This window comes from Scyliorhinus canicula, chromosome 10 (assembly GCF_902713615.1).
Source record: "Scyliorhinus canicula chromosome 10, sScyCan1.1, whole genome shotgun sequence".
NCBI classification, from domain to species: domain Eukaryota; kingdom Metazoa; phylum Chordata; class Chondrichthyes; order Carcharhiniformes; family Scyliorhinidae; genus Scyliorhinus; species Scyliorhinus canicula.
The window spans coordinates 106,593,287-106,617,587 of record NC_052155.1 but is presented as its reverse complement, the minus strand read 5'-3'; the positions used below and the strand labels follow the sequence as shown (position 1 = coordinate 106,617,587).

The 24,301-nt window shown below is 48.0% G+C and overlaps 1 protein-coding gene across 3 annotated transcripts in view; it reads right to left on the bottom strand.

The window, feature by feature from the left end:
- Positions 1 to 24,301, bottom strand: part of adhfe1 (alcohol dehydrogenase iron containing 1) — a 75,136-nt gene that overhangs the window by 7,125 nt on the left and 43,710 nt on the right. The window contains exons 9-13 of one of the 3 annotated variants that reach the window (XR_005462086.1): positions 19,349 to 19,501; positions 15,584 to 15,682; positions 8,117 to 8,195; positions 3,642 to 3,686; positions 1,528 to 1,685 (exon numbers count right to left, since the gene is read on the bottom strand). Coding sequence is in view for 2 of the 3 variants with exons in the window: in XM_038809502.1 (XP_038665430.1) it covers positions 1,528 to 1,685; positions 3,642 to 3,738; positions 8,117 to 8,195; positions 15,584 to 15,682; positions 19,349 to 19,501 (586 nt within the window). In the remaining variant the exon portion in view is untranslated. Of the gene's footprint in view, positions 1 to 1,527; positions 1,686 to 3,641; positions 3,739 to 8,116; positions 8,196 to 15,583; positions 15,683 to 19,348; positions 19,502 to 24,301 lie in introns of all 3 variants that reach the window. The other 2 variants (XM_038809502.1, XM_038809503.1) reach the window with 2 other exon arrangements.

The following is a 24,301-nucleotide window of genomic DNA, read 5'->3' as shown; positions in this document are numbered from 1 at the left end:
CACCCGTCTTTCATACACCCTGCCCCACAGTGACAAAATACAATGGGCGGGATTCTCCGATCACCGACGCGGGATTCTCCGAAATCAAGTTCGGCGATCGGCCGGAGAATCCCTGTTTACGTCGGAATCGGGGGCAGCGCCGTTTTTGTGAGGCGCCGCCCCCTCAAAAACAGCGGTCTCGGAGAGTACACTGCATGCCATATGGACAGCCTTGAGATGTCACCTGAGGTACTCCCCGATGCTCCACTCTTGATGGGCCGAGTCCCCGATGGCGTCGGACACGTGTGCTCACAACATTCGGGGACCTTGCGTGGTGGCTGCGAACTGAGTTCTGCGCCGCCACAATCAGGGAGGAACCATTCCCGTGGGCAGGGGGCACTGCGGTGGGGCTTGGGGGACTGGTGGGGGATGGTCTGGGGGTGGTGAGGCTGACTACAGGGGGGCAGTTTTTGATATGCTGGGTCCGCGTGCAGCTGGCACCATGTTGTATGGCACGGCCGCCAAAGGCTGCCGCCGTGTGCATGCGCGGCCATGCACCCGGCCATTCTGCAGCCGGGATAGCCACAGAACCGGAGAATTCAGTCCAACTTCTCCCATGCACATAAATACATTTTCAGTCCAGTAGTCTACCATTTAATATTGTAGCCTTGGATGTTTTTGGTGGAAGCACTCCAGAGTGTAGAGGTGGTACCGATAGCAGACCCAGGAAGGCCAGAGATGGCTTGGTTGCAGAGGACCCCCAAGCACCATCAACAACAACACAAACTGCCATGTTTTGGGTGTCCTTGCTATTCCTGCATCAGACCCGTCAGTCATAAAAAGACCGACACTAAATGATTAAGTCATTTACAGCTTGGAGATACTCAAATAACGAGGAGTCTCCTATGAATGTTGCAGCACAAAAAAAAAGTATTACCACAACACTAACATGAACATTAATTTACCGTGGAAAAATTCCACTTTTCAATTTATTTACGTCTTGGTTTTTGTTTAGCTCATTTTGTTTTGTAACGCCAATGAATAATAATGTTGTTCATTTCAAAAGTAAACTTTCCTCACTGGAGCAGTGCGTTAAACTTACGTACAAACTAAAATGCGAATTCAGAGCAGACCATTCTATGCCACCATCCAGTAAGATCATGGCTGATCTGATTGCGGCCTCAACTCCACTTTTCTTCCTAAACCCTTTGGCTCGCTTGTCAGTCAAGAATCTTATCTAACGCAGTTTAAAAATATTCAATGACCCTGCCTCCACTGCTTCTCCTCACAACCTCTGAGATGGAAAAAATCACCTAATCTCCACCTTAAATCAAAGACCCTTTATTTTTAAATTGTGTCCTCTAGTTCTAGTCTCTCCCACAAGGGGAAACATAGTTTCACCATCCATCCTATCAAGTGCCCTCAGCATCTGATATGTTTTAATAAAATCGCCTCTAATTTGACTAAACCCCAGTGGATACAGACCCAACCTGTTCAACCTTTCCTTGTAGGATAACCCCTCATCCCAGGAATCAGTCCAGTACACACCTGTGGCAGAGTTCCTTTGACTAGAGCTGGAATATCTTCTTTACTGTAACCAACTGCAGTCAGGCCGTCTTCAACATTCAGCCCAAACAGGAAATTGCGAAGAGTATCAGCCAGAACCAATCCTGCATCTTCACGTTTCGCAGTCTGTACATCAGTCCCTGAAAGACACAGAGCCCAGTCTGTAGTATCAGATAGGAATTCAGTCACAATTACAGTTTCATATTACTCTCCTCTACATTTGATTCCAGTACATATAGAATGATTACAGGTAAAATGAATGAAATAATCTCTTCCACAATGGTCTTGTTTTCTTTCCAAGCTCTGTTTTGATTATGGCCTTACAAAGAATCTTTGTGGAAATCAAATAAATTAAAGTTTTCACCTGACAAGAAATTTCACCTGTTGTTAAATTGCAATGCATGTGAAGCACGACACCATTTGATGCATTCCTCATCACGTTGGATCAAATTTACTAATTGCAGGTTGTACAAGTCTTCAAAAGAAATATAACTAATTATATTTTAATATTAATTTAGTCTATTTCACTGGTGAGTTTATAATTCAAAAACAAAGGGCGCAGTTCTCCGGAAAACATTCTAAGTGTGGTGGTGAACAGGAATTGCCGCAAGCTTACCAGCACTCAGCCCAGTGAGGCCGGCAACGCAATTCAATGTTAATTGGTGCACTTAATGAGGCCTCACGGGTTCTTGTCACAAATGACGGCTTGCCAGCTGATTCGCCGGCACTGCGCTCGCCAGCCCCCCGCTAACGAGGTTGAGCTGCACTTGCTCAGCAAACCTCAGCCAACTCGCAACAATGGCGCCCAAGAGGCCGGCCCATAGATCCGGAGATACTGACCTGGGAAGGCTCCTACAGAGTCCAGGAGGTATATCCTGTTCCCCAGACGATTCCGTAGAATCAACCACAAGGCAGCCAGTGCGCCTGGGATGAGGTGGCGGCAGCTTTCAGCTCAGGGAATGTGACCAGGAGGACTGGCGTTCAGTGCCAGAAAAAGGTCAACGATCTACACTGGGCAGCATGGGTGAGTAGACACCAACCCTGTTAGGACCACCCTGTCCGCCCCACCAAGTGAGAATACACCCAACTCCCCATGCGACCCCCATCCGTTCCTCCAACTCTCCACCCTCATCCCCCCGCAACCCCTCCCTCACATTCCCCCCCTCCCACAACTGTGAACCACGCATGTGGCTAATGATGCCTTCTCTGTGTCTCCTCAGGAAAAGCTCCTCCATAATCGTCGGGAGAGGGCCCAGACTGGCGGAAGGGTGCCGGACTTAAAGAATCCTCACTTGAAGAACCCTCACTTCCTTTGAGGAACGGGCCCTGGAAGTGATCAGTGTGACTGAAGACAGATCGGTCAGCCATGCGGAGGCTGGCGGACGCTGCAGAGGTGAGGAATCACCGGGCTCCACCCAGGAGATCTGTCAAACAGGATTAGAGATTGACTCACTGAATGACCCATCCCTCCCACTGACCATATGTCCATTCTCCCGCAAGTCCTATCAACAACAGTGCAGGCGCATCCCAGGCGGCCCCCTCTCCTGGTTCTGAGGAGAACACCTTTAAGGAGAGGATGCACCTGTTATAGTCACGACACAGCTGTCATCCCCACTCCCCACCAGCATAGATACACACACCTCGGTGGGCATGTTAGTGGGCAGGAGTCTGGGGCGCAATCTGGTGAGCACCACACCACTGATGATGTACATCAATGGAGGCAAGAACCCCTTGAGGAGACAGCAGTCGGAGGGCTGCTGGATCCCTGGACAGGCTGGGTTCCAGCCTGATGCTGAGCCTCTGGGACAAAGGTACCCGGAGCTGATGGCGGGTGTGCACACCCCCCCCCCCCCCCCCCCCCCCCCCCCATGTTAGTCATTGAAATCAGTCAATGAACAATCATAATTACAAAATAATCAAATGATGCCTAATATCTGGTTTAATGATAGATCAGTTGGCAACTTTATTTTTTTGATTTCCGTAAACATGTAAGGGCATTCCCGAAAAAGGAATTTATTAAGAAGATTAAAGAATTTCACTTTCAGATTCTCAGTTCGAATACTGTTTCAAGTGTCTGTGAGAATTCAATCTCCTACCGAGTATCTCAGCCGCTTCCAAATGCCGTTCAGGACACATTGAGCCTGTGAAAGTGAAGACTGCAGGTGAGGTCAAAACCACAGAAAGGCCATGGGGCTGTAAAAAGAGAAGATTACCTCTTATGTCAGGTGGCAAACCTCTTCGAGAGAAAGAAAATAAATAAAATAAACCTCCTTCCAAATCTCCATATTGATATGTTCACCAAAATCTCCTCCTTTAACTGCGCCTCATTCCTCCTGATTTCAGCCCATATCCAGTCCTCTCCTCCAACTTCTTCACCCTCTTGTGTTCACTTTGTCTCACTCTTCACATGAATTCTCTCATCCATATCAACAGATACCCTGCAATCGCAGCATTACCACCTTAAGGACTCAATTGCTAATAAGGCAATATTGCCCACGTTCTTGCCTGCCTTACCATCCAACTTTGGCTTCTTTAACCTCATCACTTACTCCAACTGTGCTCTCCCTCCACCACCATATCTGTAGCTCCTAGTCTCTGCCTTTATTCTTGTTAAATGGCTCATCACCTTTTGACCCTGCCATTACCCTGAAGTCCCATCAATCTGTTAAGTCCAAGGGAGGACAACTGAGATATTCACTTAACATCATATTTGACCCAATCATGTTAAGTACTACCACACCTCCTTGTGTTCAGGCAAACCTTTCTACTACTCCAGGTCATCCGCAGGCAAGGTCAATTCAAAGCTCTTTTTGAAATGCTGTAAAGTGTTTTGAGAAATGGTAGTTCAGAGTGAACAAGTTATATTTAGAAAGCTGGGCTGGAGCAAAGTTTGGAAAACTGATTTCGGAGTGAGTTGGACAAAAATAAGTATTTTATACATTGATTCATGAGCACTCCATTTTGGATGAGACATTGCCCAGTTCTGATGCGGTGACACAGTGTTGTACAGAAGGATGAGATAATAGCGCCCTCTGCTGACCAAAAGCTCTTTCAACTTCTGTAGCAGAAATATGCAACTGATCATTGTCTTCAAGCATTAAGTACATATTTTTAAAAATGGGCATAAAATTGAAAATCTAAGTTTAAAATAAAATACTAATCAATATACTACAGGAGCAACATTCAAATGTGTGACAGTCAAAATGTCGGCTTCTAAAACTGCAATTGGGTGCTGGATTTTCGCAACAGCGGAGAACATCTCTGTCATTGCGAAAATAAGGATGCCAAAATTCAGAAATCCCGCTCCAGAAAACGGCATTCACCATTTTTGCAGGGACAGGAATGGGGGCAGATTGGGATTTGTGCACGCACTTACACGGAGGCAGCTGCCAATCTAAAATAGCCAGGAGTGGGGATACAAGACTTGTGCAGATTACAACTGGTAGGAGGTCTTTGCAGAGTCCTTTGGAGAGGCCATTGAAAACCCCTGGGTGGTCGGGGTCAGGGCAGGTTGGCACCTTGGCACTCCCACTGGCACTTTGGTGCTGCCAGTTGGCACCTTGGCACTGCCAGAGGTGACTGGGTAGCACTACAATGCTGGCAGGAGCACTGCCAGAGTGCCAGTGCCAAGGGACAGGGCCTGAATGGGGCCATGCCCATGAAAGGGGGGATGAGGAGAGTATGAGGGTGTGGAAGGGGGGGGGGGTGAAGGATAGTTATGAAATGGTCTTATAAAGGTTGGGCGTTGAAGAGTGGGGGTCCTGAAAAGAGAGGGGACCCAAATGTGGGAGGCCTGAAAAGGCGGGGGGTCCTCAGCAACCCCATAGCAGGGTGTCCTCACTGGGAGGGGGGGGGGGGGGGGGGGGGGGTGGGTGGGTGGCAAAGCTGTCAGTGTTCTCCCTGTGTCTGCGTAGGTTTCCTCCGGGTGCTCCGGTTTCCTCCAACAATCCAAAGATGTGCAGGTTAGGTAGATTGGCCATGATTAAAATAAATTGCCCTTTAGTGTCAGGATGTCCAGGTTAGTTGTGGTTATGGGGATACGGTGGGGAGTGGGCCGAGATAGACTGCTCTTTCAGAGGGTCGGTGCAGACTCGATGGGTCAAATGGCCTCCTTTGGCACTGGATGGTTCCAATGCACGTGTGCGGGAAATGACATTGTCCATGGGTGGGTTTTGTGCAGGACCTTCAAGCTCATTGCCAGATAGGGGCATCCTTTAAAAACAGCGACCCGATCGCTCAGTAGCCTGTCTCCCCGGCGCACTCAGCTCCCCACTGCTGAAAGATTTCTAAGTGAGGCTAGACCGGTGAGAAACTCCCCAAGGTTCAAAAAAATGAGGGTGCAGTTCTCTGGCCGCGTTGTGCTAGAGCGAGAGAAGCCCTCCCTTGGGTTTCCCGGCAGCCTTCGTGCCTTGTGAGATTCATCCAAGTCCCGCGAGGAGTTGGAATCGGAACTCTGCCCGAAAGGGACCAAATGGCACGTGTTGAAGCAGGTCTTAAACCTACTTAAGGCCTATCTACCCAGGATGCACCGGCCTCCCTTGATTCACTGGCCACCGCAGGGAGGCTGCAGCCAGGCACCAATCAATGTTAGTCCACAAGAACGTGGACCAAGCGGGATGGCACCGGGGGGGGGGGGGGGGGGGGGGGGCTCCCGGGACACTGGAGAACCCTGGGTGGTCAGGGTCAGTGCAGGGTAGTCCCCTGGAATGTGGGCAGCCATAGACACTTGGGACGAGTTGGTAGCGACAGTGAGCTCGGGGAGTGTGACCAGGAGGACTGGCCTCCAATGCAGGAAGGAGGTCAATGACCTACACCAGGCAGCAAGAGTGAGTGGACAGCTCCCCGCCCCCATTCCAAGAGAGCATCTACCCCCTCCGTCTTCAACGCCCCCAACCCTTCCTCTACCCCCTCCCCCCTTTAAACCCCCAATAACTTCCCTGTAAATGGAAGGACTGTAAGTGTAGTGAATGTATTTTTATGAATGACAGTGGGTGGGATTCTTTGTCTGCGCACGCCTGGTGACCGGAAATTCCCCCCGAAGTCAATGGACCTTCACATGGTCCGTGTCCTTCAGTGGAGGTCTGGCAGCAGGCGTGGGCAGAAAATCCAGCTGTGTTTTTAAAAAATAAAGTCTGCAATACACACTTAAGAGTTTCATTTTATTTAATCTCAACATGGGTCCTGAGATTTGCCCATGGAGGGTACTGGGTAAGTTGGCATGGATGCTGTAAGGCAAAAGGTTGGTGGGCATGGGTTGGCAAGGATTGCCGGCTTGGGTCACTGTCCGTACGTAGTCTGCACGTTCTCCCCCTGTGTACGTGGGTTTCTTCCGGGTGCTCCGGTTTCCTCCCACAGTCCTGAAAGATGTGCTGTTAGGTAATTTGGACATTCTGAATTCCTCCCTCAGTGTACCCAAACAGGAGCTGGGGTGTGGCGACTAGGGGCTTTTCACAGTAACTTCATTGCACCGTTAATGTAAGCCTACTTGTGACAATAAATATTATTACTATAAGGGCTATAAAATACCAGGAAGTGGGTAAAGGGGCATGGATGTAGGGGGGGGGGGGGGGTTATAGATGGTCTGAAAAGCCATGGAGGTTGGGTAGACAGGGATAGTTGGAATGGAGGGGTCATGGCAACTGGCAGAATGGCATAGGTTGACCTGGAGGCTGTGGGCCAATGGAAGATTGGGTGGCATGAGATTGCATGGGTGGGGAGTGTATTTGGGGTGAGGGCTGTTTACTCTTTGTTTAAAACATTTCCCCGTTATGCTGGTACACTGAGGCAGGCCTTCTACCCACCTTCGTCTCCCTGGCCGGCAGCCTTGGCACTTGTTCTGGGGCCGGATCCCATGATCCCCATTTTCACCCACTCCCTGAAATTCCCATCACCTGGGGCACTTTCTCCCAGGTCAGATTTGTGGAGCTGGGAATTGTCCTGGCTCTACTCTCTCAACCTATAAATGCAGGCCTAAATGTTTGGCTATCTCTGCCTCCTCTTTCAACCCAATCCCAATCTTATCCATAAGAATCTGAATCTTATACACTCTGGAGTTTCTGCACATCTCCCTTCTTCAAACCGCAGGAGACTGATTTCCTCTACAAAGTCTACCACCTGATCCTTCTAAAGGATCATCCATTTTCTTCTTCACTTGCTTGTTGATATACACACCGTCCAGACATTATTCCTATCCTTTAAAAATGTCGAATTCTCCCACCCCTAAAAAAGGTTCACTTAATCCGACACACTACTGCTTAATTATGCCTCTTGCAGTCATTTTGCTCTCAAAGTACACACTTCCCTTTCCCATCACTCTCTATTTTCCGACCAGCCCGAACACCACTGATCAAAGTTATCAATAGTAGTTAGGAAATAGTTTAGAACAGTGGGGCTGAAGCACTTTATGTACATACAGAAGAACACATTTCTTGTTAATCCAGATTCAGGGTTCAATCTGCATTGTCATCTGTCGCATTACTTGAATCCAAAAATAAGTTACTGTTTTGTAATACACCTCTACCATATTTCCTGCACCCTTGTATTGCATGCACAATCCAAAATTAATACATACCACCAAAGGGTGATCCACATTGTAATCCTTTGCTCTAAAGTTTTTCACCATTCCTGCTATTGGATAAGACATTCCATGGCTAAGAAAAGTACACAAAACACACAGTTTGACTTTCTGTATTTGCTCTTGTGTATCTCAAGAATTGTGAAAATTCAGCAGAATTTGTCAAGCCTCATGGCAAAACTAACAGAATCCATAATTGCAGATTCAAATTAGTTCTTTTAGAAGACGATAACAAGTCACGTTTGACAGGTCCTTTGGCTGAGGCCTGGTGGTTCCTCACCTCTGCGGCATCCACCAGCCTCTGCGTTGGTGACCACTCTGTCTCCGGCCAAACCAGTCACCTTCAGGTATTTGCGAGCCAGTATGGATTTTTAAAAAGGCACATTGCATTTGACATATTTAATATTTTTTTAAGAAGTGATAGACAAAGGAGTTCAGTAGATAGATGTATTTATAGGATTTTCAGGAGGCATTAGGTCAATTGGGTAGAATTCAATGTCCTTCCTGTTGTGTTACCTTTCGTGGTCGATAACACGTGTCACTCAATTCTTGGTTAATGGTGAGGTCCTCTGAATCTTGTTGAAGAAGACTCAAACTCGTCCAGTAACAACAAAGATTTATTGAGTAACTACAACTATAAATGCATGAGTTCTTTACCTTAACATGGAAACTAGGAATTGGTTAACAAGATTTAACAATAATAACTAAACGTAACTCCACTAACTATCTATGTGTTTCTGAGGTTACCCTGTTCACAGTACACCCACGTGAGAGAGAGACCCCGTGTGTCTGCTTTTCATACCCCTGTTGGTCCAGCCCTCTAGTGATCATGTGGTGCTGCTATTTACCCATGAACCTTTTGTGTGCATGCACCTACAGAGATCACTACACTTCCTCGGGGCAGGTTCGGAGGCAGGGGTGGTTTGATCGGGTGGGTTTTCAAAAAATTGATTTACGGGATGTGGGTGTCGCTGGTTAGACCAGCATTTATTACCCATCCCGAGTTTCCCTTCAGAAGATGGTGGCGAGTTGCCTTCTTGCACCGCTGCAGTCTTTGAGGTTTAGGTACACCCACTGTGCTGCTAGGGAGGGAGTTCCTTTAACATTTGATCTCTGTGCATTTAATTAGAATTAGTGCATTTGGGCGTGATTCTCTGGAAAATTTTCTAAGTGTGGTAGCGAGCGGGAACTACCAAGAATGTCCCGGCACATGGGCTATCAAGGCCGGCAACGCTATTAAACTTTAAATGGTCCACTTAACGAAGCCCCAGGGGCCTCTCTCTGCAAATGAAGGTTCGACAGCCAATTAGCTCACCCCCCCCCCCCCCCGCGAACAAGGTCGAGCAGCAGTTAAGCAGCCAACTTCAGTCAGTTCGCAACAATGGTGCCCAGGAGACTGGCCACAAGATTCGGAGATGCAAATCTGGGCGGTGCTGAGGCCAGGAATGATGTCCTGGTCCCCGAGGGTCAGCCATAGGGTAGCCAGTGCTGCCTCATTGAAGGCGGCGGCTGGGAGTGCTGGGAGTGTGACCAGGTGGACTGGCCTCCAGTGCAGGAAAAAGATCAACAAACTACACCGGGTATTACGAGTGAGTAGACACCAACGCCTCCATAATCATCAACCACACCCCCTCCCAACCCCCACACCAACCACGGTGAACCACGCGAGTGGCTAATGATGCCCTCTCTGTGTCTCCTCAGGAAAAGCTCTCCCACAATCGCCAGGAGAGGGCCCAGACTGGTGGTGGTGTGCCGGACATAAGAATCCTTACCACCTTTGAGGAGCGGGCCCTGAAGGAGGACAGAGTGGTCGCCAACGCGGAGGCTGGCCGACGCCACAGAGGTGAGGAACTGCCAGGCCTCAGCCAAAGGACCTGTCAAACATGAGTTGTTATCGTCTTGCTAGCTGACCAACCCGCCCACTGACCACATGACCATTCTCCCACAGGTCCTCCGGCCGATTATGTCAGCCCATCCCAGATGACATCCTCTCCTGACTCCCATGAAAACACCTTTGGAGGAGATCTCCGAGGATGCCACCATAATAGTCGCAACACAGCTGTCATCTCCACCCTCCACCAGCGCAGATACACGCACCTCCGTGGGAAATGTTAGTGGTCAACTTCTAGGGCACAATCTGGTGAACACCACACAGCTGCTGATGTACATCAGGTGGAGGCAGGAATCCCCAGGTGAGACAGCAGTCGGAGGTCTGCTGGATCCCAGGACCCAGCTGGATCCCAGCCTGATGCTGCGCCTATGGAAGAGGTCATCCAGGAGCTGATGGAGACATTAGGGTGCGGCCATAGCCGCATGGAGGATTCCCAGAGGCTACGGGTGCAGGAAATATCACCAGCAATGCGTTGCACCGAGACCAACACTGCTAGGGTGGTGACTGCAGTGGAGAGCTTGGTGCACAACATCGGCAGCATGAATGAAGGTGTTCAAGGCATCGCGCAATCGGTGATGGCCTTGGTTGAGGGTCTCGACAGAACGTCCGCCTCGCTGGGGGATCTGACCCAGTAACAGGCTGAACTTGATGAGGTTCTGCGGGACATGTCCCGCTCTCAGATGGGAATGGTCGAGCACTGTGGAGCATGTCCCAGTCACAGATGAGCTTTGCTGAGGCGCTGCACAGCATGGCCCAGTCACTGAGGAACATCAGTGAGGGCGTCGACACGATGATGCAGACCATGGGGAGCCACCAGGGCTGGCAGAGTGAGATGATGCAGGGGCAGCCGGGCTCGAACCAGCTGCCTCTCTGTCCCAAGGTGAGCCCCAGTGCCCAATGGGCACCGAGCGCCAACACAGACCCGTTCAATGGAGTGGCAACGGTGGCCACCAGCTTCCCTGAGTTCCACCCCTCTGATGAGGCCGCATCTCGGGGTCAGCACATGGGAAAGGGCAGCACGTCTGTGCATGTGCCGTTGACAAGTACGCTGGGGCCCACCGGCCCGAGGTCCCCCAGAGGTTGCCCACCCGTGGCATCGAAGGCCACAGCACGTGGTAGGCAGCTGGCTGCCTCCACATCAGCTGTGCTTCCTGGGGAGACACCTAGACGTAGTGGTAGAGCTAGGATGGCAAAGCACATCGTAGATCGCTGAGGGCACCTGGGGAGAAGGAACGGGTTGGGGGGGGGTAGGTTGGAGGTGAGATGGCGTGGGGGGGTGGGGGTGGGGGGGGAGCACCATCAGGGAAGTAGGGAATTGTAAAACACAATAAACACCCTTGAGCACAACCAGTATGATTCCTCTGTCACTATCTTCTGCAATGCGGGCTGATATCCGAACTCCTGACCCACCTCCCCAGGCATCCCTCTGGGCACCCCTCTTGCAAGTTACGGGTGTGAGTGAGCATTCCGCAGGCAGGCAGGAGTCAGACTATGGCATAGATTGTGGGCACTTAGCTCTCTGCAGGTTATCAACCCCCCCTTGCCCTCGGCAGTGACCTGCTGACGATGCCAACACAGTCCCAGGGCCCTGGAGTGATATTACACATACCCTGGGAGGGTGGGGAATGGGAGTGGGGTGTGATGGACCAGGCCACGCCCTGAGTGAATCAGGCCAGTATGAGGGCCTCCCTGGCCCTCGGACTTGCCAGACCCTGGCCCCTGCTGCCTGTCCTGCAGCCTCTAGCTGCTCCTCAGGTTCAAACCTGGGCTTGTCCTCCAGTCCCTGCTGGTCTGACGCCACCTCATCTTCCTCGGAGGTGGACGCATGTTTCTCATCACCAACCTCCAGCTCGTCGCCGCGCTGCTGTGCAAGGTTGTGGAGGGCACAGCAGACCACCACAAAGCGGGCGACCCTCCGGGGGGTGTACTGCAGGACACCACCGGAGTGGTCGAGGCATTGGAACCGCATCTTGAGGAGTCCGATGCACCTCTCAATGACAGTCCGGATACCACATGGGCCTAGTTGTATCGGGTCTCCGCTTCAGTCTCCGGCCTCCATACTGGCGTCATTAGCCAGGTCCTCAGTGGATATCCCTTATACTCCAAGAGCCAGCCCCCGATCCTGTGGTGCTCTTCAAAGAGGCCAGGGATGACTGATTGCCCAGAGTGTAGCAGTCGTGGACACTTCATGGGAAGTGTGCACGCATGTGCATGATCTTCACCTGGTGGTCGCACACAAGATGTATGTTCAGGGAATGTAACCCTTTTCTGTTAATGTAGGACACCCCAGATGGTCCCCCGAACAGGGCAACATGCATGGCATCTATTACCCCCTGGACCTGGGGCATCCCAGCGATGCCGGAGAAACCAGCAGCCTGCTCCTTGTCAAAAACGATGTAGTCTTCTGCCTGGGCATACAGGACATCCATGACCTGTTGGATGTACCGATGGGCTGTGGCCTGGTGAGATACCACACAGGTCCCCGCTCAAGATCTGGAATGACCCAAAGACATAAAGGTTCAGGGCTGCAGTGACTTTGATGGCCACAGAGAGTGGGTGTCCTCCTCCTCCTCCACATGGTGCCAAGTCCACAAGGACATGGCACAGATGCCGCACCGTCTCCTTGTTGAGGCGGAGCCTCCTACAACACGCAGTGTCCGTTATCTGTTCAAATGGCCAGCGGCACATGTACCCCCTGGGCCATCGCAGGACTCCCCCTCTAGGCCTGGTGGGAAGCTGGGTCCTCAGGGTGTGGGGCAGGGTCCGGAACATGGTCGCCTCGAGCACCTGCAGATGCTGCTGCTGCCGCTGTCTCCGGCGTCTGGCTGCCCGGACTACCAGCAGCACATTCTGAGGGCAAAATCCCTGCCATAGCATTCAATATCTGTAAGGCATTGGGAGAGGATGTTAGACTGGCAAACAGCGGTTGCTCCCACTACGGGACCTTCCAATCCCCCATTGATCCCTCCCCTCCACCCATAATGCCCTGTCCAGGCACACCAAGCCGCAGCGCCCCCCCCCCCCCCCCCCCTCATCAGACCCAGACCCTGTACCCCAGACATCGCTCATAACATCACCAGTTTCCCGTGGCACCCACCCACCCTCCGGCCATGATCATGTCCCCAGAGCTGCGCCCCATTCCCTAGGTGTTTGGATGTTGGCTGCTGTTTGTGTGGTGTTGCCTCTCGCAGTGTTCAAGCACAGTGTCCAGGCATCATGGTCTGATTGGGATGCTTGGCAATGACTCCCACAGGTTACATGGTCCGCCCACCCTTGTGAATCCACTTGGGATTAGTGGAGTGCTCACTTAACCACGATTGCCAATTCCCTATTAGCGATAGCCTTCAGCCACATGGCCAGAGGCCACAGCAGTCGGTGGGGGTTATGGGTGGTCAATGGGGCAGACAGACAGGGATAAGGATTCCCCCGGAATGGGTACACACAATCCAGGGGTTGGCATGGAGGTGTCATGAGCGGTTGCCCCCCCAGCGCCTCCCCCCATCCTCCCATGGTGGTTCACCCCTGTGAAGAGACCCCACCCACAGCTGAGGGTTCCCCACTCCCTGCCGAGCACTGGGGCAGCAAGCCCAATACCCGCGGGCTCTTTGACTGTGAGCAAAGGTGGCTACTTACCTCCTCGGCTTCCCACAGAAGCCCTTCTGTCAGGTTCATTTTTTTCAAAACGAATACTGATCGGCGTCAGCGTGACCACTTGCTGGGGAGGCCACTGAATGACTGGAGGCCATTGGACAAGGGGTGGCTCTCGTTAATTGTATGGAAATAGGGTTTAAGTGCTGATAATTGGTTTCTCGCCACGCTATGGCGAGATCCAGATTTTGCCTAGGGGAGCGGCCAGTTGCATCACAAACTGTTTGCCGCCTGGCGCGGTTTCCATTTTTGTCTTCTCCCACTATTCACCAGCCTCGTTCGCTCGAGTGAGAGCCAGTCGAGGCCGGAGAATCGTGCCTTTTAATTAGACTTTGTCCATTTAATTAGACTTGGGCAGAGGGAGCATAATCTCAAATTGTGTTCATTTCACAAAATACTTCAGCATGCCAGAGACACATTAGCGAAATGGACAGGTGAACAGGCAATTTCCTGCAGGTAAATGACTCAAATTGGGAGGAATAGCAAAGAGCGAGATTATACACCAAATGGTAAAATGGATTAACTGAGACATGTAAGGGTTGAAATGTGTGCAAGGATTCCATGTTTCTAGATATTATGACCACTCCTTATGGAAAAAATATAATTATGATTGAAGTTTGCTTTAAAGTGGTCAGTTTCACAGAGCAGCGAGGGATGTGACTCTGAAGTCATACAAAACAGTTAGATGGCCTCAAACAATAGGATTTTGGTAAGAAAGCTTCTTGCTTACATTCACACTTTAGGGATCAGAGTTTGAATTATAGAAAGAATATTAAAAATATGCATAATATACAGCTTGAGCTCATCAGGATTAAGCCAGGAATGGAAAACTAGAGTGATGAAGAGAGACGAAGATTAAGAGATTATTTACACTAAATCAGTGAAAGCTAAGGAGAGATTTAATTTAAGTTTTGAAGAGTATGAAGAATTTTGATCAAGTGAATAAGGAAGGACATTTCCTATTTCCAAGGGTGCTCTTTCCAAGAGCCGGTGCAGACTCGATGGGCTGAATGGCCTCCTTCTGCACTGTAAATTCTATGATTCTATTTTCGTGGGCAGCACTGTGGTGCAGTGGTTAGCGCAATTGCCTCACGGCACCAAGCACCCCGGTTCGATCCCAGCCCCGTGGATTTTGCACATTCTCCTCATGCCTGTGTGGGTCTCATCTCCACAACCCAAAGATGAGCAAGGTAGGTGGATTGGCCACACTTAATTGCCCCCTTAATTGGAATTTTTAAAAAAAGTAGCTTATTTTCTTGGCATCAGAAATTATATTTAGATGTTTAAAAGTTACACCTTTGAGGCTGCAGTAATCTATTGGGAAAGGGTACAAAATCTTTTGTGGCGCTAAGGTAAACTCTTAATTTAACTGATCTCAGCTAAAACAGCGGTTGGAGTATCATGATTGTGTGAATGTATAAAGATAAGATCAGATTTAACCTTGATTTTCTCAAGGTTGAACAGTCTGTTGTTACCTACTGTCCTGATTCACATCTGAAAATGGCCACCTGGACAAGGTATCAGAGTGGGGCTAGCACCTGTGTGGAACTGTACTCCAACAATAAATGCAAAGGATAATAAAGCATAAAGAAGATCTCTCTGCAAATAGTGGTATATATTAATTGTAAGATTTTTAAAATATCCCTTATAGTGAATCTTGATGGCCCCAGTAAATATTTATTTCTGACAGAATTGTGTAACGCAGGTACACTGCTGTACCATTAGATTGGGAACTCCCTTTCGGCACAGTTGCTGCACAGCTTGAGGACTTCAAAGGCTTGTTATTTAATTCACAGCAAGGAGAGTAACAGGCACATCAGACTAAAAAACTTTAAAATATTGAGACTCTTTCCATCTTGAACAAATATATGCATGCTCTCTATCTAGGTTGAGGCTGCATAACACAAGTGTATCGCATTGCTTACCAGAGATGAACGCCAGCATTTCCAAAGCCAATTCCTGCAAAAACACTTGCAAGGTGCATGTTGAATCTAGCCTCAAAGTCATCAGGATGTCTGATAGAACTAGTAGTTGAAGAAGAAATTAATATTTTCCATGCGGTATAGCATTCAAAGTAGAATATCTGAACAATCTCCTGCGGCGTTGCGCTAGGGAAGTTAAGGCCAAGGACAGAACTTTAAGCTCCCCTGAAGGCGGGTTCTGAGGCGGGCGGGGGGGGGGGGGGGGACATGAAATTGAATGGACAGGATTCCCCCTGGGGACCTGCCGGCCCAAACCCAAAGCAATGTCATACTTGGGCAGGCAGGGCCTCAGCGGGAAATCTTGCCATTCACCTATCAAGGTCCTTAGTGGCGACTTAAGGGCCTTATCCCACCCAGCCTCAATTTATAGGCTGTCAGGAATGGGTGTGGGTATGGGTATGGTGGGAAAGTGACATTTACAGTCAGAGTTGGGGTGCCCTCCCCCAGAATGTTGGAGATCTGGGACACCCTCCTCCCATATCTTACCTTTTCAAAGGTCCTGGGACAAACTGATTGGCTGACAGCTCTAATGGGTGGGACTTCCTTCCAAGGGTGGACAGAAGACCCGACCGCCACTGCTAATCAATTCTCAAGTGAGTGTTAAATGGCAGTGGGACTTAGAGAGCCACACTCTCATGATCACAAGCACCAATTGCTCACCATTCTCAAAATTCTACCCCAAGTATAGTCTTTCAGATGATTTGGGGTTAGAGAGAGAGTATAACTCAGTTATAACAGTTTATAACTATATAGGTTTCTGTATGGGTGTTTGGAAGACACTCAATAGAAATTCTAGGCACTTATATATAATGTACACTTCCTGTCCATAAACCTTATTTCCTGCTTTTATATAAAGAAATGTTGTATGTTAAAATACCATAATGGAAAATTCATGTGTAATCATTCATATTGGGAAAGTCCTCTATAGACAGTCCAACATTCTGCTGTCACTCTTTGATGAACCAATTAATTCACTCAAAATGCTTCCATCTTTTTCACCATACCATTCCTCAGTAATAATGTGATCAAATACATCTGTTAAATTGTCTTTTCTATCTTTTAATAGATATTTTTTACTTTAATGTCTGAGCCTTTCTCCAAAGCTTGAATTTGTCTTAATTTTATCTCAATAATTGGATAGAACTTTCGACCACTTCCGTGCACGGATTAAGCTCAGTTGCAGAATTTATCCTTCACGCAGCCTCTATTGCAGACTGAGTCAAAGGATAAGAAGGGTCCCTTTATCCTGTGAGGATTGGAGAGTTTCTATTTTCTCCAAAAGACCATTGCCAGTGGCTCTATCACGAAGGCAAAGAGCAATGGGGAGAGTGGGCATCCCTGCCTCGTCCCACGATACAGCCTAAAATACCCGAGTTCACCTGATTCGTCCTTGCACCGGCTGCTGGCGCCTGATACAACAATTGGAACCAGCCCACAAACCCCTGCCCGAATCCAAACCATCCCATACCTCCCACAGATATTCCCATTCTACCTGATTAAAGGCCTTCTCTGCGTCCATAATGACCGCCGCCTCCACATTCTACCCATCCAACGGCATCATTATAACATTCAACAAACGCCAAACCTTAGTCGACAGATACCTCCCCTTAACAAACCCCTTCTGGTCTTCTCCTATCACCCCCGGCACACAATCCTCAATCCGCGAGGCCAAGATCTTAGCCAATGACTTGATGTCCACATTCAGCAGTGATATCGGGCAGTAGGACCTACACCTCTCTGGATTCTTATCCCTCTTCAAAATTAAAGTTATTGAGGCCTGCAAAAACGTGGTGGGGGGGGGGGGGGGGGCTCCCCTTTCTACCTCGCCTCATTAAATGCCCTTACCAGCAAGGGTCCCAGGTCACCCAAAAACCTTTTATAAAATTCCACCGGAAAACCATCGGGGCCCTGGGTCTACCCTGCCTGCATCTCCCCCATGCCCTCCATCACCTCCACCAGTCCAATGTGTGCTCCCAACCCCTCTACCAGTCCCTCCTCCACCTGAGGGAGCTCCAACTCATCCAGGAATTGACGCACCCCCCCCCCCAAACTCGGGGGCTCCGATTTATAAAGCCTCCTATAAAACTCCTCCTCAAATACCCCGTTCACCCCCACCGGATCCAGGACCACTCCACCCCTACCATCCTTCACTCTTCCAATCTCCCTCGCAGTCTTTAAACCCATTAAACAGTTAGTCAGTATGTAATATTTAAAGTTTCCTCATAATAAAGGGCAAATGTACTCATCTATACCCTATACCTGTCTATACCATTTAGACAGTCACTCATTATCTAATAATTGCACGTCCCTAATGTTTCATCTGCATTCCTAAAGCCTTTACAAAGACTGTCAGTATGCCAAGTTTAACTATCTGTGAGACAAAAGTGAAGTTATGCCTTTAAAGTGGTGGAAACCGTTGAAGTGGTTTTCACACAGTCAATTTCATTGCCCTTTGAAGTATTGAAGGTAGTGTGTATGGTTAGGAGGCTGAATAATTGTTTACAATGAAATTCACACTCTATTGCCTGTTAAAGCATTGTGATTGATAACTCACTGTAACTTCAAAGCGATGAATAGATTGTTTATTGTTATAGCTCTGCAGAGATCCATTAAATCAGGGTGGTAGCTGTTTCTCTAACTGCATTTTTTAAAACGAATCTGCTTCTTTGTTCTCCAGGAAAGAACAGCTGTGGGAGCTGCCCCTTCATTTTCTATGAAGAACTCAAGAACAAACATGTCTTCTGGGAGGGCCCAGGAACATCGCAAACTGTTTGGTGCCTGTCACAAATCCCGTTTCAGGCCTCTCCCAGCATATTCCTGACACAATGGGATTTGCGCTGGGAACAACGTAGCCGGAAAATCTCCCCCTATGCCTTACAGAGAATGTTTGCCAATATAAATATAAATCCCTTAAACCCACCTTTGTTTTCCTACACTGATCAAATGATCCCTCCCTCCTCAGACCTCACCTTTGGGGTTGGGTGAGGGAGCTACCAGGGGATGGGGCATTAAATTACGCCCAATGTGTGGGGTCAATTCACAGATCTGGGCTAAAATTGTGTCCTATAAATAAAAGAATTGTTCCTAAATTCAATCCTATAGCATTTACCAAGAGTGTAACAAATATTCAATTTTCTTTTTAAGTTTAAAAATATCATTTTCAAAATTATAACCATGTACAGCATAAAACAAACCAGAGGAAAATCTCAAGAGAAGAACACAAGTTAGCTCTGCAAGTCAAACCAAACAGCAACCTGTAAACTTTAGGTTATTCGGCCATGTTACATACTGATTACATCTGAAGATGCACCACTTCATTTCCCCTACATAATGTTGGAGATAAGTAACTCTGAATAATAAGATTCATTGTGTTCCTGGTGACATTTTTTCTAACAGAGCTTCACATAGCTGAAGATGGTGTCTGGAACTACAATGCTGACCTCTGCTGTATATCATTGTGATAGGCAGCAAACAGGTATTCATTGTAAAGCTGCACCATGACAAAACAACATTACAAATTACAAATCTTCTGGAAAATATTTTCTTTCTTAAAAATGCAAATTTGACAAAAGTAATTCTTTTGTGAGCAGTGCTCCTCCCTGTACAAGAAGCAATACAAAATTATGAAGGGCTACAGCTTTAATAATCGAGATCCTCTCTAAATTTATAAAAAAAAAAAAATAATCGAGATCCTTAGCTTTGCATTACCGTTTCATATACTTGGCCACAATTCTTAATGCGTGCTTGGACCATACATCACTGATAGGGTTGCTCCCTTGATAAGCTGGACGATATATTGGGTTTGTGGGGCATGGTGATCGTAAGTTATAAGGAAGAGCTGTATAGGACTCCAGTGCATGGCTGCAGACAAGAAGAGAAAACATTGTGAACTTTAAACATTTTTAACTGCGAAGAATACAGTGAAGGAATTTAACGTTTACTTTTTAAAGGATTTCCACAATTATTAAAAACATTGAGTTCAGATTTTCTTTGAGTCAGTTGATTGCTCTTTCAAGCAATTTGATTGGTTTTGTGGTTCATGCGCCTTTCAGCAATGTGATTGGCTGGTGAAAACCATGGTGAGATTCCAGATTTCTTTTTGGGCAACATTTCTTACACTTTACTCCTTCCAAGTCCCACATCTAGCTTATTCTCAGCAGCCTTGTTCCACAGATGCTCCTGTGACGGCCTTGCTAATCTCACTACTGTACACTAAAAGCTACAAAAGAGGGGACAAATTTGGCTCGCCTCTACTCTTTGTTGCGAGGCGCAAATCTAGTGCTCTTTCAACCTGCTCTCCTGCTCAGACCCTTCCTCCTAAGGGAAACTCAGAATTCTGGCCTCCCACACCCTTTCTCAAGGCAACTACCTCCAGTAGTTCCAGCTTGCTTTCTCATAACTTCTGTAAGGTCTCCGATGAGGTAGAGTAACAAAGATCTCACTCTCTGGAAATTACCGGAATAAATATTGCTATTATTGGTGTAGGCTTAAAGCATTCCAGAAAGTCTCCCAAAGTCCATCAAAAGTCCCTTTCCAATGCAATACAGTCATTTCTCTCCAGTGGCAAGTAAACAGCAAAGACTTTAAGCAGCACTTGCAATCCACACCTTTACTCCAGTTCAGTTGATGGCTGTTGGGAGAGGTGATTTATTGCAGTATTTTCCATCAAAAATGATGTGCAATCTCTTTTTTAAGCATGAGATGCAATTTAATTGGTCACCAGAGCCTTAATCACCGGGGGGGGGGGGGGGGGGGGGGGGGTTGGGGAGAGGTAAGGTGTGAAGAGCTGTTTTTACTGTACCCTTCAGCTTCTTTTACCAAATTGGTATTTTACATTAAATGTGGACCAAACAGTCATTGTATCTCAAAGCACCAACTTAAAAACCTGAGAGACGCTTCAGTGCCTAAATTATTAACATTGCAGCTGTGTTTAGTTGCCACAAAGCTCTCTGAAAATAGATCACTGGAAAGAGCCCTTATTATTCTATTTATATAAATATAAAAATATATTTATTTTTGGTAACATGGAATTATATCTAGTTAAGAAAAAGCAAAAACGTCTTATTGAACCACTGTGACACAATTCCATGTCAAACATGATCTGAATTATCTGATGACAGGTCGATCAAACTTTATATATGTTTGTTAATTTTATCTCATGAAGACATTCTAAAGACACTGCTGATCTTTTTAGTACAAGTATTTGAGTCCAGAGTCTGGGGTTGGGATATAACAGGCCAGTCCTGGTCTCACCAGATGCCCGTACATGCACATTTTCCACGATGAATTACAATGTCCAAGATAGGAATGCCTCATTTTCTTTCTCGTGTAAATTGTAGTGTTCTGCAAACCGATATATTAAGCAACAATAATGCAGAACCAATCATAATGAATGTTGCAGAAAACAAAGAAAATTATAAAGTTAGTTTGAAAGATCAATTGATAATTTCAATGACATGGAAGAAAATTATATGAGTAAATGACTGAAACAACCAGTGTAGTTCTTTAGAGGGCAGGTGTGACAAATGGAGGTGTTTAAGAATATTGGCTTCAAAATACTGGGGCATTTAAGGGTTACAAACCTGGGTTATAGCGTGCTTGACTGCAGTGATCATATTTCTAAAAAGCATTTTGTTTTGCAGGGCCTGGGAGCTTTTAGAAGCCAGAAGATTAAATTGTCCAGAGAAATGTGGTTTTCAGTCTAGGCTGGGGTTAGACTGGGGAAAGTCTCTGGAGAGTTTTTTTTTATAAATGTTTTTATTCTCCATTTTCACATTTTCCTTCCAAAATTTACACCCCACCCACAGACAGTAAACGGTAACAAATACAAAACCAATCCCCACAACAATAACAACGATCCCATCCTCCCACCACCTCAAACAACGGCCCACCTGTCAATATATGCATCCAATAAAACAAACCCTCGCACGGTGGAAACAAAAAACAAAGGAGAAAAAGAACAAAGGAGTCTGGGACCACCCATGGTCACCATAGAGTCCACCCCCCAACCCCCCCCCCCCCCCCCCCCCCCCACACACTCAATGCCGTCCAACCTCTGAAAGAGTGCCATACATGATACCCAAGAGTTGTAGACCCCCCCCCCCCCCCCCCACTCCTCCCCAACTCCTCCCGTCCACTGCCTCTTGTGAAACACCTCCCCCAACCTCGGTTCCTTCCCCCCCCAACTTTCCACCCCGGCTAGACCACTCGGACCCTGTTCTGCTAGGCTCCGATGGCCACAGCCCCTCCCCCACCTCACTCCCGTTCACTGGGTAGCTTAGACCGGCCAGCGCGGAGGCCACTGCCCGGGTCCCTTTCCCCCTTGCCTGACCCTAGGAAAGCCCAAAAATCCCCTTTTAGCGCACAAACCCCGCATACCCAACCCAAAGAGCCCTCACTTCAAGTGAAAGTCCCATCACTTCCCTTGTCCAAATATATACAACACCGGCTCCTTTAGCCCATACACCCGCACGCAGTGAAACAAACAAACAAAAAAAAAGAAAATATAGTCATGAGGTTACGTCGGCACATGGCCATTTCTCAATTTCTCAGTTCTGCCACAGTCCTTCTGCCTTCGCAAACTCCTCCGCTGCCTCCGCCGTTCCAAAATAAAAGTCCTTGAGCTTGTAAGTCACCCTCAGCTTCGCTGGATATACAATGCCGCACTGCACCGTGCTAATGTACAGTGCCCTCTTCACCCAGTTGAAAGCAGCCCGCCTCCTCGCCAGCTCCACCATAAAGTCCTGGTATACACGTATACCAGCTCCAGCCCACTGCACCACCCGCTTCTGCTTGGGCCAGCACAGGACCTTCTCCTTCACACTGTACCTACGGAAGCACAGAGTCACTACCCTTGGCGGCTCACTCGCCTTTGGTACAGTCTCCACGACAGATGAGCCCGATCCAGTTCATATCGGGAGGGATCCTTCCCCTCCCCCAATAGTTTCGCCAGCATCGCGGCAAAATACTCAGTCGGTCTCAGCCCTTCAACTCCTTCGTGCAGCCCCACAATCCTCAAATTCTGTCGCCTGGATCTGTTTTCCAGGTCTTCTATTTTTCCTCGCAGATCCTTGTTAATCTCCATCACCTTCCGCATCTCCTTCCCCATTGATGTAAGTTGATCACTATGCTGCAATAATGTCTCCTCCACTTCCTTCAGCACCTCCCCTTGCTCCCGCACCTCCGCCACTGCGCTCGCCAACGCTGTCGTCACCGGGGAAATCGCCTCCTCCACCAGCACACTCAAAACCTCCCTCATCTCCTTCCTCATTGTCTCCATGTATTTTGTAAACTGCCTTTTGAATTCCGCAGCCATCACCGTAGTTATTTCTTCAGCCGTAAGCAATGCGGCCTCCCCTGATGCTCCAGCCTCCATTTTCCTTGGTGACCCCGCGGTGACCTTTCTACTCCCCGACGAACTTTCAGCTGTTTTCACAGCCGTTTTCTTACTGGACCTCGACATATCCCTTCCCTGTACTTTCTCCTGGCCTTCACCGCCTTCGCTGCCCCTAGGACCGGGCGTCAATCCCCGACAATGCCGTTCCCGAACGGGAACCCTCCAACGCGCAGCTGCCTCCCGCCCGCCGTCACCGGAAGTCAGCCGTCACCGCTTCTTCAATGGCCTCAGTGAGATCTTTTCACAGTTGTTCCCTCTGCTGCTAGAATTCAGCTTTCATAAGTCAGCTTGAGGCCTTTAAGCTCGCCCTTCCCCCGCCTGCATGCTGGAAGAGGCTTTTGTCTTTGCTGCAGGTTCAGCCAAATCTTTCACTGTTTCTGTGGGTCTGGTAACCAAGAAACATACAAGAAACATACCATTCCTGGGGGAAAGTACTCCTCCAACATTCACCTACGCCTTTTCATCAAAATTCCACCCCGTATTGATTAAAAAAGAGCTCTTTTCTGTAACCTTGGGCAGGAACTGCCTTGTGTGTGACCACTTACTCCATGGTGCACACCGGAAGCCAAGTCTCTGGAGAGTTAATATGCTTTCAGCCTGCAGAGTTTTTCAGCTTTGGGAGATGATGTCATTGCTGGGTGGAGCCAAGGGATGTAGAAAGACATTTTGGTAGAGCTTTGGAGAGCAGTTGAAGTCTGAAATGGATGAGTCCATAATTCTCTCACAGTAGGATAGTTAGAAAAGAATAATAAGGTCTAAAGCAGAGTAATCTTGTCTGAGGACAGGGTTGAAGCTGAAACACACCGGGTGAACCATTTTTTAAAAGATATTGAGCCAGAATCTGAAGGGGTTCCAACAGGAGCCACATCTGTTCTGTAAATCAAGTATTACTCTATGCCATGCTGATTTTAAGATGGATTGAGAGCTGTATGTTTATTTTCTTGTTGTTTAATGGGAAATAGAACAGGCGCTGGAATGTGGCGACTAGGGGCTTTTCACAGTAACTTCATTGCAGTGTTAATGCAAGTCTACTTGTGACAATAAAGATTATTATATTATTACTGTAAGCTGTTCTTTTCGGATGTGAAGTTAAAGAGTTTAATATTGTATTCTGAATAAAGTTGTGTTTTAAAAATACCAGATCCCTATTTCTTCATGCAATCCTTCCTGGAGTGAATCATTCTTTCCACACAGTCCTACAAATAAACTAAAATACTGGGGTTTCTGTCCAGTATCCTGGCTACTGTTGAGATCTGATCTGGGAT